This window comes from Ruditapes philippinarum, unplaced genomic scaffold (assembly GCF_026571515.1).
Source record: "Ruditapes philippinarum isolate M1 unplaced genomic scaffold, ASM2657151v2 ctg949_1_1_1_1, whole genome shotgun sequence".
Taxonomy (NCBI): domain Eukaryota; kingdom Metazoa; phylum Mollusca; class Bivalvia; order Venerida; family Veneridae; genus Ruditapes; species Ruditapes philippinarum.
In genome coordinates, this window is record NW_026861887.1 from 197,221 (window position 1) to 214,934 (window position 17,714).

A 17,714-nucleotide genomic window follows, 5' to 3' on the forward strand; every position below is an offset into this window, starting at 1 on the left:
TAAAAGTAGATATATTTGTTGGTCATTCTTTAGTGGGAATAGACACCCCCAAAATTTATGTTTCTTTTTTGAAAACTGCTATGGGGAGATATGCGTCATCCCCGGGCCCTTTTTGCTGACTTTTTTGACATTCCAAAAAATTTTTTTTTTTAAAAAAACGTGACATATTTATTCAAAACACTACTTTAACCATGCATTTACTGGCCCTTCTTGTAAAAGGGTTTGGGGTTTCCGATGAGCCTAGCTGCTAGAGTTATCCCATTTTTTAAAAAAAATAAAAACTGCATTAGGCAATTATCGCCCGGTTTCTATATTGAGCATTGTATCTTAGATGTTTTAGATACTAGTAGTTGTATATGACCAAATAGAGTCATAGGTTTTCTACAGACACGTGTTTATTCATTTCACAGACTATATAAAAATGCAAATGGGTATGGAATGATTCTGTTAGATCTCCAAGAAGGCATTCGATGCTGTAGACCACCCATCTCTTCGGGTGAAATTAAGAACGGCTGGACGTGGTGGTAATATGTTGAAATGACATTGTCAAATCTTTCTCATAGAAGACAGCTTGTTGATGTTTCATCTGGCGCTCGGATTACATGTGGTGTTTCACAAACTTCAATCCTTGGTCCCCAGGTAAATATCAGACTGATGTTAAAATGCCCTAGAGGACGATTTGCAAACTCGTTAGCCATACTTATATGATTTACTACATTAAAAGCATACTGAGTAAAAATCTTTTTTGGGGGTCTAAAAAATACTTAGGTCATGTCTAAATATTAAATGTAATGACACAGCCATTGATTCAACTTATTTGATGAAATATCTCGGATCAATCATTATCTTTTGATGTAATGGCTAGGTCAGTGTTGGTGAAAGCTTATGCAAATTTGAAATATTTATATCGTACTCAACATACTAATTAACTTCTAGGTATGTCCTTAATCCAATGTCATTTTGATTACTGCTGTTTAAAATGGTATCCCAGTCCGTTCAAGATTCTTAAAAATAATCATCAAGTGTTGGGAATAAGCTAACCACGTCCCAAATCACTCTCAAATACTCAACTTGTTACCGGTCAATAAACGTGTTGGTCCGATCAACCTTTGTCATATTTTAAAGTAAAAAATAAACTGACCCCCGGTTACATGGAAGAGTATTTCATCCAACACGACACTTTTCATTCTTACAAGACCATGTTCAGAAACAATGGTCCATTTGCTATCCCGAAGGTCAAATGTTTTGTTTCAAAGTCCTGCAGCCTAGTGTGTTGTTCGTTGTGGAACAAATTGGCAGCTGAATTATCTTGCATTGGCAGGTAAACTTCCATCAAAGTATCTATTAAGATAGACAGTTTGTAATTTTTCAATACATACTCTTTTGACGTGAGTTTTAAATCAACATCATGTTGTTTCCGTATATGAATGGTTTTCAGTCGTTAATCATTTAATATGCAATGATGCATGCCTTTTAGTCTAAGAAATATTCATTATTTAATTATCAATCCTACATTTTCGTGGTACCGTCTTGCTTTCTTGCCAAATGTTTTACCGCTAGGTTTAAATTTGTGACTGTGATATGATTAGAATTATAATTGTTTTATTTAATTTGTCTTAAAGTAAAATATCTAATGCTTGATCATTTACTTCATAGTATATTTATCCTGTTTAAACTTCGTGATACAATGCTGTAAAATGAATGTGATAATATTTAGTTGAAAAGATTTGCAATGCATAAAGACTCTCTATGTCATGCAACCAACACAGACGACCAGAATGGTAATAAGAGTCTCTCTCTTTCTCTGTTTTGTGCTATCCTCCGTTCTTGTGAGCATGTCACAGCTTACTAGAATTAATTGTCATGTTTGTTTTAAATGTTTGTACCAAACATGTCGTTTAAGATGTCAATGAAAAAAACTATCTGTTATTTCCCTTCTACTTGTTATTGTTTTCCAGGCGTAATAAAATGCCTTCTCGTTAAATATACATCAACAAGTTCTGTTGGCAGCACAATTTATCACTGTCTGTGACAGATTCTAAAAAAGATTATTGTTCAGCTATTAGAAAGGTCGATTACAGAATTGCATTCTGGTAGAGGGGGAATACTTTGAAAGTTAAAAAACGTAGCAGTTACAAAAGTTGAACCAATGTTAGAACTTATTATATTATACCAATATATATATATGCAATTTACATAATTTTTGTATATTAATTGTTATTTTTGTTTTGGAGTAATATATGTGAATATAGTATCTAACAGGATTTCATATAACCCGAGCAGGTACGCGAGGAGGAGGATATTTTATCTTGGCAGGTAATGTATCAACATATACCCCTCTTAAACAAAATAAATATTTTATTACTCTTCTCCTGCCGAGAAAGACAATTTTCAAATAAATCAATACTGTTTAAAATTACACATCGGAATAAGATTCCCTTTAGGACACCCTACGCCGCAAAATTACGTAACCGGAGCGCAAAATCGACCATACGCGCATCTTCACAGCTCATATTGTTTACAACCTTGGGCACCAAAAAGGGATATTTGATGAGCACATAACCTGTCTTGCTCTGTGATATATCAATTTCTTTCGGCGGATCAAAATCCAACCAAATAAGGGGTAAATCTAGAAGAGTAATAAATATATATACTCAATGAATGTATTGTATCCATGATCGATTTGATATTAACTGTCATACTCGCATGCAGCTCATATGACTGTCCACACTCAGAGACAATTATTACACAGTGCATCTTATCCGAAAGCCCAGGCGTTGGTTCATAATACTCGTCTTCAGGAGATATACTTTTGTCCGGATCAAACTGCAATTGAAAAGCATTTTATCTACGATATCTTTGATACAAATGTTTTATACACATACATTAATCAAAATAAATACCAATAAAAAGCCAAAATAAATCTGCTTTGTCGACAAATATGAAAAACAAGATCAACAAGGAAGGGCGGCAGTCCTCCAACACAGGACGTTGATCTAATACGTCATATTATCTATGAGCAATTAACATGATATTTAATGTTGAAATGTTACTTTAGCCTTAAAGTGTTTTGGAAAGTAGAGGACGTTTTTACATTTAAATGCATTATGATTGAAGGTGAAAAACAACCTTAAATCCATTGAAAAATTTAAAATAAAACAAAAACAAAAAAAAACAACAAAAAAACAAACAAAACAAAACAAAAACAAAAAACAACAACATAAAACAACACAGAAACCGAAATCGCCACTACCAATAACAATAGATTACAAAAGAATATATTATACATAAAAACTCCCAAACACAAGCACACACACAATGATCAACAAAAATAATATCAAAGAGAATAAAGAGCAACAAGGCAACCTTTACTGGACGCAGCCCCGACACATTAAAGCAACCACAGCAGGGCATCCAGAAGGCACTTAACAAAAAACCAGAAGTGAACATAAGGATGGCGAAAGGAGGAGAGGGACACGTACAGAAAGGTGAACGTTTCGGTTGTCTAAAGTAGTGTTTTTCGTGCGTGCGTTTTTCGTGCGTGCGTATATCGTGCAACGTGCGTTTGATAAAACGCTTTCTCAAGCGTGCATCGTTTACAAGTGTTTAACGTATATCGTTTATCGTGCGTTTGAAAGCGTGCGTTTGTTATCCCCAGAAACGCTTAGCGTGCGTCTGCGTTCGTCAAAACGTTAAAGTACCATGTTTTGCTTCTATTACTATTCAGAAGTTACAAATATCTTAAATAGAGCTAAAAATGTTAAAAATGATAAAATTACGATATTGTATTTCACGTTTAGAAACGTTTTTATTTTGCGTGCGTTTTAGCGTGCGTATATTGTTTAGCGTATTTCGTTAGCGTATATCTTTTTGCGTGCGTCTGCGTATTCGTTTGGTAATGCGTGCGTGTACCCTTTGTTCCTATAGCGTGTAACGAGCGTGCGTATTTTCCACAGCGTACGTTTTTCGTGTAAACTGAAACGCTCACCCTACTGTAATGTGTTAAAATGACAAAATTCCAAAACGGCCCAAAACTTAAATGTAAGTGACAAGGGTTGTAAGGGTGAAAAAGGGGTAAAAATGGAAGACAGAGTGTGTGTGTGGGGGGGGGGGGTAGTGAGAAAACACCTACCGTCAACGACAATCCAACAAGGCAGGCGTCATTAAACATGCAAACATTTAAAACAAGTATCAAGTATTTCGCTACGTGAAATTCTAACAATGATCATAGTTACATAAGACGAAATAAATAAAAAAGAAATAACTGTGTAAATATGCACAAAAAGGTACAGCCTAATGATCATTATTACCAAAGTGCTCGATGCCTTAAGGGAAGACAGAGCAACACAAAAATGACTTATAAGGGCCCGACCAAGCAAGAGAAGACAATTCAGTCTCAAAGGGCTTTAAGAAGTGTCCTTTATAGAGTCTCCCACTAAGACCGTCGGATGTTATTAAAAGAGGAAAGCGTAGCGTTCAACTGTTAAAGGGTTGAACACCAACCATGCGGTATGCCTAAAATCATTGGGACGTAACCTCTTTTCATAAACCGTTTGATAATTTTAGTGATGACAGCAGGACTCTGTTGTTCAAACATTAGTTTGTAATAACAAACGGGGGAAATCATTATCCACTGGCTAAAATTTGTCTGTTAAATAAATTCTGTTGTTCAAAAGTTAACTAACGGATAGAATGCGTTATACAGAGGTTAACTTCAGTTCTTTGACCACCGGTAATGATTAGCAATCATCATTAAAACAGTAAAATCATTGAAGCTTGTTTGAAACAAGAGTTAATATATGTTTATTTTTTCTTATCTAGAACAAGCAATTGATAAAATTTAAATATTTTTAAAACAGAGCTTTAAGAACACTTTTTCAATTTGTTATTGTTGTAGTTAAACTGTCATAACTTTCTTATTTTCAAATAACACATACAAGTGCCAGTATTCATTTTCTTAGTTAGAACATAACACATAAATAAGATGTTTTAACGTATGAAGAGTTAGTCTTGGAATGCCTATTTTCTGCTTGAAAACTGTACTACCAAACCTGACACAGAGGTTTTCTAATAAAAACGCAAGTGCTCCGGAAACTTGTCACAGGTCCACTTTGTATATTGTTTAATGATGCCATTAGTAATAAAAGCCTTCTTTGAATAACAAGCAAGAAAAGTGACATTTTTTCTTGCACGTGTTTCTTGAATTGAAGCTATAAATTCAACATTTAAAAGTTTATGTGGCAATGTTGTGTATAGGTCGGAGAAATCGTAAGTACTAAGAGATCAAGTGTCTGGCTTTTACTTTAAAACAAGACGAAGTATAAGAATCTAAAATAATTTGTTTCACTGGCTGAAAAGAATAAATTTTCTAAAGTTTTGATACAAAAGAGTAGAAATTTGCTACGAGCTCTCTTTTTTAGAACTGTTCTCGGAATCTAATTTTAATAGAACGTTCTGTTCGCCCAACATACTGAAAGCCGCAACCGTAAGCATTCCATGTTAACGCATAAGTAAAATGTGTTGACTGTTTGCTAAATCAGAAATGAAAATTTTATGAAATGTTCTGCCATTAACTGTAGCGGTAATAGTAGACATGTGCGATAAACCGTTATAACACCCCACCTCTTAGAATTACATTTGTTTATAGAAGGTTACACTCTAGACCTATAAGGAAAATTAGTCTGTTTGATATTGTACTTCTTTAAAATTGTATTTTAAATGGGTGAAATTCTAAAACGTAGTTAATTTCTGAAAATGTTAAATTGCAAAATTAAAGACTGCGGAAAATAAATCGAATTAACAGATGACACAATTAGAGGTGAGAGAATGAGAGAACGACAGAAGATGTATTTCTTGTAATAATGTAATGTTGGTGTGAATTAACAGGTCTAGAGTGTATCCGAAGAAGAGAAATACATATACTATTATTTAAATTAAAATCACTCATGATTGTGTATGCAATAAATGACTTTCATTGAAAAATGGTGCATCGATAGAAAAACTGAAAGTCTGAAACAAATAGAGACCTAAAACAATTTATGAAAACTAAACAAAATAATTTACGCAACAGTGAACGCATTGCTTTTAAAAGAGTATAAAAAGTAAATAGAATGAATGGGAAACGTATGCAGGACGTGAAAAAGGACAACAATGAATTCATTGAGGGTGAAAAATATAAGAACATTGATTGTATGTACAAGACTTTTAACGGCCGCCACACGACACAAACACGGTTTTGAGCATAACGTGAATAAAGATCTATAAGGCAAATCCAATCACAGGACGCAGCCCCTCTTTACACCAAGCCACCACAGCAGGGAACCTAGTATGCACCAAACCAAAACCGGGAGAGGACACAAGGGCGGCAAAAGGAGGAGAAGGACACGTAATGGTGTGAAATAAAAAAAGGCATAACGGGCCCAAAACCTACAAAACCTATAATAAACCTACCTTATATCCTGATTTGACATGTCCTTTTAGAATAAGTTTTATGTCATCTAGGAATGGCTTAATGTCAGTTGACAAAATGAACCCAGTCGTATCCCCTAAAACACACTGATCCAAATTACCAAGAAACTGGTACGTTCTGTACTGAAATAGAACCGTTTTATATTGTCTTAACTTTTAATAGTTTTTATTTTGCCGTTAAGAATACATACCATAATACATATGAGCACTATCATTGCATATTTAAAAGTCATGGGCCAATAATTTACTTTTTTTCCTAATTTTAATATACATTGATACTTTGATTAAAATAAAAAAAAAGTTTTTTATTGTTCCCCTCCAGCAAAAATCACAGCTACTCAAAAATTTGTATTGCAAAACAACCACAACAACAACAATGCTGACTCTGATATTTTTGAATTGAATGTATATTTAATGAGATAATGTTGAAAAAAAAAAGTGAAAATATGGTTGTACAATTGCTAAATATCCACGCTTAGTTTTATTTATTTTGTTATTTTAGATACACTAAAAGACTTTTGATTTTTTTCGACCTACCTACCTTCTCTACACAAACTCGCATGGGTCGCGGATTGGGAAACAAAAATAATTTTAAAGCTGGCCTAATCGACATATCTGTCTTGCAAGTATAAAAGTTTCAGGTTTATTTTGTATAAAATGTTTAATTTTGAAGTAGGTTGGTATGTAGATAGGTGTTTGGTAAGGTTAGGGTAGATAGATAGAAAGATAGACAGACAGACTAACAAAATACATGACAGTGGTGTGACATGGAAAATATTATAAACACACATGGTTAGCAACATTTCGATTTATTTAGTTGATTTTGTTTTATATCAAGAATCGTGATGTATGGGTATTTTATACCAAATACAGAAAAAAGTGCTATATAAGTAATCCCTTTAATTATAGACGAATAATTATTGTATTTTGGAAAAACTATTTTTTGCTGTTCAGAAATAGTGGAATAAATTATAGGGAAAATGTGATATTTTTATTGAGTCGCAATAATTAAATTTAGACACAAGCATTTTACAACTGAAAGTATATTCATTTTACATTGAAATTCGATTATTCTAAGGTTTAATCTAACAAGGCTAAATTTTATTGTATCTTTATTGATTATGAAAAGGAAAGTGTGATTAGAGATGCATTATGAGACACACTTATCAAAATTGGTATTATTTATAAAAATGATTAATATTTTTAAGGTAGTATACCCCTAATAAATGCATGTATTCATAGGCTAGAATTACTGTAAACTGCTTTGAATTTGAGGGGCGCGGGTTCAAACCGCAGAAGGGGCATTTCTTATTTTTAAACATTAGTAATGTATCTCTCAGATCACTTATGGAAAGAAAAAAGTGCTTTTTATTTTCAATTATGTAATTATTGTAGATATTTATTGACTAAACAATGCTAAATATAATAACAAGTATGTTACTTGATATTTTCAAAGTGTAATAAAATCAAAACTGGAAGAATATAATATTTTACAAAGTCAAGCAATATCCTTTCGAGAAAAAAAATTAGGGAAACCTTGAAAACCGTCACTCATTTTGGTAACGTTAAGGGATTTTTTCAATTAGGCACTCTTTGTTGGACAATGGTCAAACACGTATTAAAATGGGTGGAGAAGTGTAAAATTTCATACGTAAATTATGAATAGAAACTACTATTTTGCTTATGTGGATTATTAGCTGAATGTTACTTTTTTGTTTCTTACCAAATATTAATGGGAAATCTTTTTTCATAAGGATGACATTATAGATTATTTAGAGTTTACTCATTTTGAAAAAGAGCCAGTCTAATAGCAAAGTTATAGATAAAAAAAAATCCATTTCTCATAAACCATACACAGACACTAGGGGTTTGGAGCTCAAAACGCCTTTAAAATCCAAATAAAATGCATATTTGTCAATCCCAGCACATAGCCGACTGGCACGTTTGAATTTATCGAAAGATAATGTCATTGAAGGAAACCGGCGATAATATTGATGTTTATTTCGGCTGTTGCGTTGATTATATTACCGTTGAAGTTAAAAATTGACCATCATCGTGAAGAATTATATCTTCTGTGTCGATGGACCAAAGGATTATGTGAAAATATTGGAAATGGAATAAAATACATGGTGATTATGACGGTAGGGGTGCGGATTTTTTCCGGCGAACATTTTTATCTTGTGTATTATTATAGATGTTGAAATATGAATTTTTTCAAATCGGCTTATATTAAGTTTTTTGATATATATGATCAGTACATGTGCTGGGATTGACAAATATGCATTTTATTTGGATTTTAAAGGCGTTTTGAGCTCCAAACCCCAAGTGTCTGTGAAACCATACGGTAAATTTTGTTTAAAAATTTGCATAGAGGTGTCCTTTAAGGCATATAACTGTCCTACGTTGTCAATTTTACAGTCTCTTTTTGTGCCTATCAGGGGTATTCTACCGTAAGTCAATAGACACACATGTGTTAGATTTCTCAAAATATGAAAACAATCAGAACGTTTGGAAGAATTTGTTGGGGGAATCCACCTTCCCCTATATTTTTTATTCTTTTTTCCAATATGATAAACTGATTTAAGTCTGAAATGGGGAGTCGATAGGTAGACGGAAAGTGAAGAAGATGTGATCACAACATGTTCAAAACTATCAAATTCATCATTTTATCTATTCCCGCCGATATAAAATAGTGTTGTGCATTAATCAGTTTCAGAACTGCATCTTATCGCTTTCGCATACTGTTTATTAGCTTTCTTATTGATCTTAAAGATATTCCAACACATTTCTTCGCGTAAACTTATTTCAAGTAATTCACAATGTTCACATCATCTCTTTGCGAGACCCTTCTACCAAGCTGATCCAACAAGTGTTCAATCGGTGATGGGTCTAGTGATCTTGACAACCAATCAAACATGTTAATAGTCTGTTGCTAAGGCTCGTTCTGTGTGTGCCTGGCAGTGAGTGGACGGGTGTCATCCTGATGGAACACCGAAGCAATGCCATGTTGGAGGTAGTGAACAACAATCAGCTCAATGATTTCATCGCATGGCTTCACAAATGCCAGGAATCCTGCTACTGTTTATAAGGTTCGCTTGTCCAAGATAACAAATACCATCCAACAAAAGAACGCTTAAACTACGGAAAAGATCACTCTCAATCATATTGACGTTGTTCACCGTCGGGAACGTGTTACAGTATCGCGTTTCCTGTTACAGTGTAGTATTTTTAAGATAAAGGATTATTTGTGGTGAGGACAGATAAGTGATTTTATTCCGGTCCATAATACAAGTAGCTTAGTTTCTAAAATATGTTAGTCTTTTGTGTTTAGAAACGTTTATAATAGTGAAGGACCAGTTGAACCTATTTTCCTTGTTCGCTTAATGCGTTTGAAACAATAAACAGTATAGAGTGAGGTGAATTGTGCAGGGTTACAACATAGACCTAGCGATTTTTATCCGATTTTGTTACAATTTATACCCATATTTCGGTAACAGCTTAGACCTCGATATTTGCTATACACTTAACAAATCTTATAAGTGTGCACGTATAAAAATCAAATTTTCTCAGATACTAATAAACATAGGTCTCTGAAATTTTAACCAAGTATAGTACAGATATGTGCAATGATGGGTATCGATTTTTATGTCAGGGCGATTCGTACTTACTGAGAAATGGCGATGTGTGCAATAATGCGCGAAAACCGAATTTCACATTTCTGTAAAATGTGTATTTATATTGGGTGCAAAAAGGTCTAAATCTCTTGATTTCACTAAAATACAAACATAAAACATAGGATCACCGATAGGGTATAATACTACAATGAATTCCAGGGCATTATGTCACTGTGATTTTAATATTTGCTTTATTGAATTTCAGTAAAGACTGGTTTATGTCGATCTCCGTAACGCGTTGTACCCAGTTGCTAAAAGCAATGCAAACACGATATTTTCATTAATATGAAAGTACCAAGAAAGTTTGTTTTTAGTTTTAAAGTAAAATCTTAGTCAATATGTTTATTTGAGAAAATATTATGCAAATTTATTTTCAAAATGGGCACCTGAAATGCAAATTCCCTTGCGTAAAACTTCTAGACGGCCATTTTTCTTTCAATTGCAAAAATTCTGCAATAAATTTATGTTTTTTGGATGTCTTTATTTTAATAGAATCCTTGATGGTCAATAATAACTTCATTTAGCGCCAACCTGTCACCCTCACGTGCACTTTGTTGTTTATGTCATGTCACGGATGAACGCACACAACAAAAATAACCGTTATTTCTGAATATAGCATTGTAAAAATAAACCATTCAAACGATGAATTCCAAAATTTGGGTAAAAAATGTCAAGTAATAAAAAAGTTATTCACATTTAAAAACTGCACAGTTATAAGTTTTGTTAAGTGTATATATTAGATAAAATGTATGAATGATACATAGACTTTTAGATCTTTAAAAACTCAAGTGGTGAGCTTATTGGCCCGATGGCTATTCGTCCATTTGTCGTACACATGATTTCGGTTGCAATCTAGGATACGAACTCCCAATATATAGATTTTAAAAAAGGCAATATTTAAAAATCCTTCTCATCTCGAACCAAAAACATTCAAATTAAATCATGACCCCGGTGTCATCTCGAATAGTTCTTTGTTGAAGTGAAGATTATTTTGTCATTATTAAATTAAATGTCGTTTTTTATTTCAGACAGTTTATAGAAGTTTTCTTCTTTTTTTAAAAAGAAAATAATATTGAAAGTTATAGAGAATAAATTAAGGTCAGATAATTACAATATCTTTTTTTGAGTCGGGATAAGTCGGAAAGTTTTTTCCTTTACTGCTGTGAATGAAATCCTGTCATGCGTTGGATTCTTTGTATGTGAGGAATCAATCAAGCTAGTTTTACGGAAGGTTGGTAGTTCTAGTCAGGTGCCGCTCGTGTCTGAAATATTTTCACAAGGGTCATCTCCTCGCTCTATACTGTTATATCGTTTATTTTTTCAAAAACATCGGACGAAGCGGAAAAAAGATTCAACTGGGCGTTTACTTTAATCAACGTTTCTAAACATAAAAGACTAGCTCTTTGTAGATTTACTTTACGTAACATAGTGACTATAATTGCAAAAGGGCTAGAAAAAGATCGGTAGTTAACATTCCGCGATTTGTCCGCCATGTTTGACGTCTGCATCGCGAATACACATTCACTCTGACCAATGAATACGACACACGAAATATCAATATCCTCAATAATATACCACCATTAGTGTTTTTGTTGGTTATCTTATATAGGCCTGACTGATATGGAACTATATTTAAACGAGTAATCAGATGGAGAAAAGCTTGAGATTTGATCAAGAAATAATATCGGTCTAAGCGGTGTTTATCGGCTATTTCACATCGGTTTGGAGTTTTGATGTGTAGGAATTGACCATTAAGGCCGTAGGCATGATTGATCATATTTTGCGCATCAAAACGACAAAACCGGTGTTAAAAAGCTGATAAGCACCGCACAGACAATATTATTTCTATTCTTACGTTATAAAATAAGGATGATCACAAATGTTATTTTTTCAGGCGGAAATAAATTCCGGTGTGATTTTCGTATAACGCTGTTACTAAGATATAGATATTATTAAACGAAAGAACTAATAAAAAATGGAATTTTATCATGTTTTCAACAATAAAAACTTACGTCTTAGAATGGAATGTTTTGTGTTTACATCAGTGCCCCATTTATCATTATTTTATGTATGAAATGACGTAAGGGTGTATGAATTACTTGTTTACTTAGGTTGACGTCATTGCGCTGCTTACGGATGGCGCTGTTTTGTCAAAATATTATTAACTGATATGGATCAAATATGTAGCGTTAGTTTATGTGAGATATTATTTCGGTATTGTATGAAAAGAAACCATTATAAGAACTGAAAATATAAATAAAATTTTTTTTTATTGTTGCTTTAAAAAGGCTATGTAAGCTATATAATCGAGGGAGAAAAAAAAGCAGCCGTATAAACAAGTAGTCCCTAACCAGTGTTTATTGGCATTTTAACGCCGTTTTTTTTCTTCTTTGTCTATGATGACAAAATCACGAGGAGTGTTAGAATACAATTATATCCGTTTGAAAAGAAAAAGGTCCTCTCAACTCCATAATAGTAAAGTGATATTCTTTCTTTCTCTTGTTCCCTGTCTATTCGTCTTTGTTCTTATTACTTCTTCTTCAATGCGCATGTTTTAATCAGTAAATTGTCTCAACATATTGGTTAAATAGATCAAACACTAAACTAAGCAATTTATTCCTTTAAAATGAATTCATACTCGTGCTTATACCTCAAATCTAACAGTAATGTCTCTTAAATTTAGTTCATGAATACTTGTCTTAAACATAGTATGTATACGTTAGAAAGCAAGAACAAGTCGATATGATATTTATGCTTTAGTCTAGATATTTATATTTTGATATCATTTATTTGAATTTTTGTGTCGCCTCTACGGTGTAGTGGCGACATTTAGGGATCACTTCTACGTCGTCTGTCTGTCCATCTGTCTGTCTGTCCGTCCGTCCGTCACAAAACTTGTCCGGACTACTCCTCATAAACTACTGGTGTAATTTCATCCAAACTTTACAGGAGTGATCAGTACCAAGTGTAGTTGTGCATATTGTCAGCATTTTCCGGTTCAATGATTTTTGTTAGAGTTATGGCCCTATAATAATTTTTATTTTTAAAGTTTGTCCGGACTACTTCTCTTATACCACTAATGCAATTTCAATGAAACTTTACAGGATTAATTTGTAGCTCAAGTCCTTGCGCATATTGCACGGGTTTTCCAGTTGATTGATTTTTGGGCGAGTTATGGCCCTTTGTTAAAAAGGTGTTTTTTTTTCTGTGTGTTTCCAGATACACAAAAGCTTGTCCGGACTACTCCTCATGAACTACTGGTGCAATTTCATCCAAACTTTACAGGAATGATCAGTACCAAGTGTAGTTGTGCATATTGTCAGCATTTTCCGGTTCAATGATTTTTGTCAGAGATATGGCCCTTTAATAAGTTTTATTTTTAAAGTTTGTCCGGACTACTTCTCTTATACCACTAATGCAATTTCAATGAAACTTTACAGGATTGATCTGTAGCTCAAGTCCTTGCGCAAATTGCACGGGTTTTCCGGTTGAATGATTTCGGCTGAGTTATGGCCCTTTGATAAAAAGGTGTTTTTTTCTGTGTGTTGCCAGATACACAAAAGCTTGTCCAGACTACTCCTCAAAAACTATTGGTGCAATTTTATTCAAACTTAACAGTAATGATCAGTACCAAGTCTAGTTGTGCACTGTCCGTCTGTCTGTCTGTCCGTCTAACACAAAACTTGTCCCAACATGAAATTGGCCATTATGAGGCGACACATGCGATTACTGATCGCTCTTGTTTAAATACTGATTCAAGAGTTTTCAAAAAAGCTTTATAAGCTTCTTACTCAATCCGTAAATTTTATTTTTTGTACTTTATTATTTTTTTGTATATTTATTAAAAATAAAATATTGTTTTAACTGAACGCTCGAAGCTGCAATGATGACAAGAGATTGTATCCAATTTTGAAACGTGGGAGTACGAGTACCTCCCCCTAAAAATAGAAAGTGATGGTTTATAATTGTGTTTTTTATATCTTTTTTGTTGTGTTCAGACACTCAAATATTTGTCATTATATATAGAGGATATTTGTTTGTTTTGTATCAGATGAAATTTTATTTCATTGAGTAGGCTTTAAAAGAGTATTCTCGCTCGTGGCTTAGCCACGAGTGATAATAATGTTTTTAAAGTTCACGAGATGAAATAGAAAATCATCTTACACAAGAAACTCACAATTGTTCTTTTTATTTTATGCTTCAGCACCATTTAAAATGAAATTTCCTCAACATTTGCTGGAAAATCAAAATCTGCATTCCCCACTTGTAGCCCTTAATATCAGGCGAATTTCTCATAAATACCTGAATTTTTGGGTTTAAACAAATTCCAAAATCAACGTTAAATGGTGACGATATTATCTTTATTAAAACAATGTTAATGATCGCTTGTTTTATAATTAAAAAACAAACAATTATTGTTGAAGAACAGTCACACATAGCTGACAATATTTCCGTTATTCAAAGCGGAAGTTTATATATTAGACTTGGCTTATAATGAAATTCCGGAAACAAAGTGATCCTTCGAAAGCATTAATCCCCACAAAATTATAAGAGAATTGCAGACTCGGTTGGATTGAGTCTGTACATGAAGGATAATGAATACGTGCAACATCTCTCACGCCCCCTAGCACCTACTTGAGCGGTACTTAATTCTCAACACTTAATAGTGCTGGCATCAATGATCCTGAAGGACCAGAAAATATAACAACACTGAAGTGAAGTACAGTACCATTTTTGAAATTTGTGTACTTTACGGGAGGAAAAGAGTAACTATTGTGTCTGATGAGGGGGATTGCATTTTGATTTGTTAGCCATTCATGTATTTAAAAGAAAGAACACTTATTTGAGGATTGTTACAGACAATAAATAAGTGTTGACAGATGTGTTAACTTTAAAGAAGCGACTAGGAATCCGGAAAACTTGAAAGGCTTTGTTGTTTACTTATTTATTCTTCATTGCTTTTCACATTGCATCAGGCAGTTATTTCTTGTAGGGTACTAAACTATGCCCAAATATCATCTACAGCAGTATAAATTACTTTTGCTGTAATTATATGTCATTAAACGTAAGAATCATTTTCAGAGTCCTTTATTCCAAATTGTTTATATTTGTTCGGTATTAAAAATCAATCTGATTAACAAAAACACAGAAAGAACGAACAAAAAAGAAAATGCGTCACGTTATTTAAGTGTCTGATGTGGTATACGCGAGTGTTTATACAAAATCGAAAAGAAATCTTTGCAATTTAAACACTTGTACAACTAAATATTTGCAATATCTGGTGAAAAATTGATCCCTCGCAAGCACCTAGAACAGCAGAATTTCACGAAAATTGCAGAATCGGTTAGCCTAGCAACCGAGCCTGCAACATTTTCAATTTTGTTGTGTTTGAAGGGATTCTGTTTATCTCTATTTTATTAAGTCTGTTTATGAGGAATGATGAAAACGTGCAACATCCCTAAAGCCCCGATAACCGGCTTGAGCGATACTCAATTTTTAACACTTAAAATGATCCCGAAGGACCTGAAAAATATATCAACACAGAAGTGAAATAGAGAAAAACAGAATTTGAAGAACTTAAGCAAGCCTGGTTTCCATGGAGTTATGGTTTATAAACTTAGTATGATCATGAGTCATTGTAATTTTTCTGCTGACTACACTAAAAATATGAAGCGTTCTATTAAAGAAGGTAAGACCCAATTATTTTAAGACATACCGCATGTTTGGTTTTGAACCCCTTTCCAGTTGGACTCTAAGTTTTACTCTTTTGTTCCGTTTTTGCATCTGAAGGACCAAGTGGAAGAGTGTATGCTGGACAGTTCTTAAGCCTTTTGTACGGAATTGTTTTATTTTTCGTCTTCTGTCCTATTATTTGGGTCCTTGTAAGTGATTTATGTACTGTTCTGCATCCCTTAAAGGCATCGAGTACTTTTGTTATGGTGATTTGGCTGTTCCTCTTTGTACATGTGTACTTGATCATTTATGTGTTTTATTTACTTCGCCTTATGTAACCATGACAATAGTTAGGCGGGGATTCATTTTATTTAGACCGTCTCGTCATATAGGAACGTATTAGGGCTACAAGTGTGGTTTGGGGTCCGTCTTGAATCCTTGCCGCTGGTTTTTGTTGCTGGGTCGTGTGTGAGTTGGATTCATTGAACGCCGCCTTTCCTTGTCGAACTTGTTTATCATATATTTGGCGTACCTCTAACCAGTTTAAACTCCCCAGTGGTGTTATTACTACTGTCCGTTCAAAGGTGGTACCCCTCGTGTGTTTTTTCACGTGTATGTTTTGTGTATTGTTAAATGTTTTGAACGTTGCACGTTTTGCAATGTCCTATCTTGTTAATGCGTCGTTAACGGTAAGTCTCTTCAAACGAGGTGTCTTAAGCACAGGTAAAAGGGAATTTTAATCAGAAATTACTTTCCCGCCATTTGAACAAGAAAGCTGCAAAAAGACATCATGCAAACGTGTTTTACTCATTAACTCGATAGCTATGTACTTTAATCGGATGTACCTAAAATAATTCGTTATCTGTTGTAGCACATGAATTCGGAAAAGGTAAACAATATGAAAAACGGCGAAAAGTATAAGATAAATAAAGTCAACTTTCTGTTAAATTTCGGGATTTTCTGAATGATAAGGATCTTCCAGAATTTTTATTTAAGAATACTTGCTAGCTAAACTCTATACTCGAAAATATACTGCCTTTGAAAATAAACCTCGAAAAGAAGCCATTTATCTCTTACCAAAGGTAAATATGTGCCGCAGCTTTTTATCGGATTGCCGAAGTTGTGATATGTAAAATAAAAAAATGAAACCACTTCGTTTAAAGCAGGATGTCTCAAAATTAAATTAAAGTATTGGGGTATGAACAAGGAAGTAATTCAAACATTGTAAACACCTCTTATAATCCATATAAATTACTTAATAGGTAATACTTTGCAAATAAGCCCTTAATACGTAAGTCACACAGAGATATATGGTGATACATACTGCAAAATTATTCATTATCTTACACAACATAAATCTTGAATATATTACTTTTTAAAATCTCAGTACACTTTTCTCAAGTAAGATTTTCCAGAAATAGTCTGCTTCGTCTGAAGATATGCAACTTTAAGATGAAATTATTGTCCGTCTTCCCGCTAGTATGCCGTCTTTATGTCATTCGTTAACCATTTGTTTCTCTGTCTTAATACCTTGTTCTCTGCATTCGTATCTCTCTCTGGCTCTGCAAAAATGGTCTGCTAATGCTGAGAGCTTCTTAGCCTGAGATCTCCCCAGCTGTACTTATACTGCTGACTGTTCAAAGGCGGCGTCCCTCTGTGTTCCTCAGATGTATGTATTTTTTGTTATTTCATACTGATTTGGTGACATTTGTTTGTTTCCCTTGTAGTTTTCTCGTCTACGTTAAGTATCTTTCATTTTGCCCCTAACTTTATTTCTTTAATTTTGCCCCCCCCCCCGCCCGAATCTCTTTATCCCATTCCCCCGTGCCTTTTTACTTTTGTTGGCCTATTAATCAATCATTTAATTGTTTTCCTTGATTCCCTTGTCAGTTACTATTA

General features: G+C 33.7%; 1 protein-coding gene across 1 annotated transcript in view; it reads right to left on the bottom strand.

Annotated features, from left to right (window-relative positions):
• LOC132717269 (interferon-induced protein 44-like) overlaps positions 1-17,714 on the bottom strand; it is a 53,087-nt gene that overhangs the window by 10,417 nt on the left and 24,956 nt on the right. Inside the window, exons 4-5 of the mRNA XM_060700703.1 lie at positions 6,451-6,591; positions 2,655-2,826 (exon numbers count right to left, since the gene is read on the bottom strand). Of these exons, the coding sequence (XP_060556686.1) occupies positions 2,655-2,826; positions 6,451-6,591 (313 nt within the window). The remainder of the gene's footprint in view (positions 1-2,654; positions 2,827-6,450; positions 6,592-17,714) is intronic.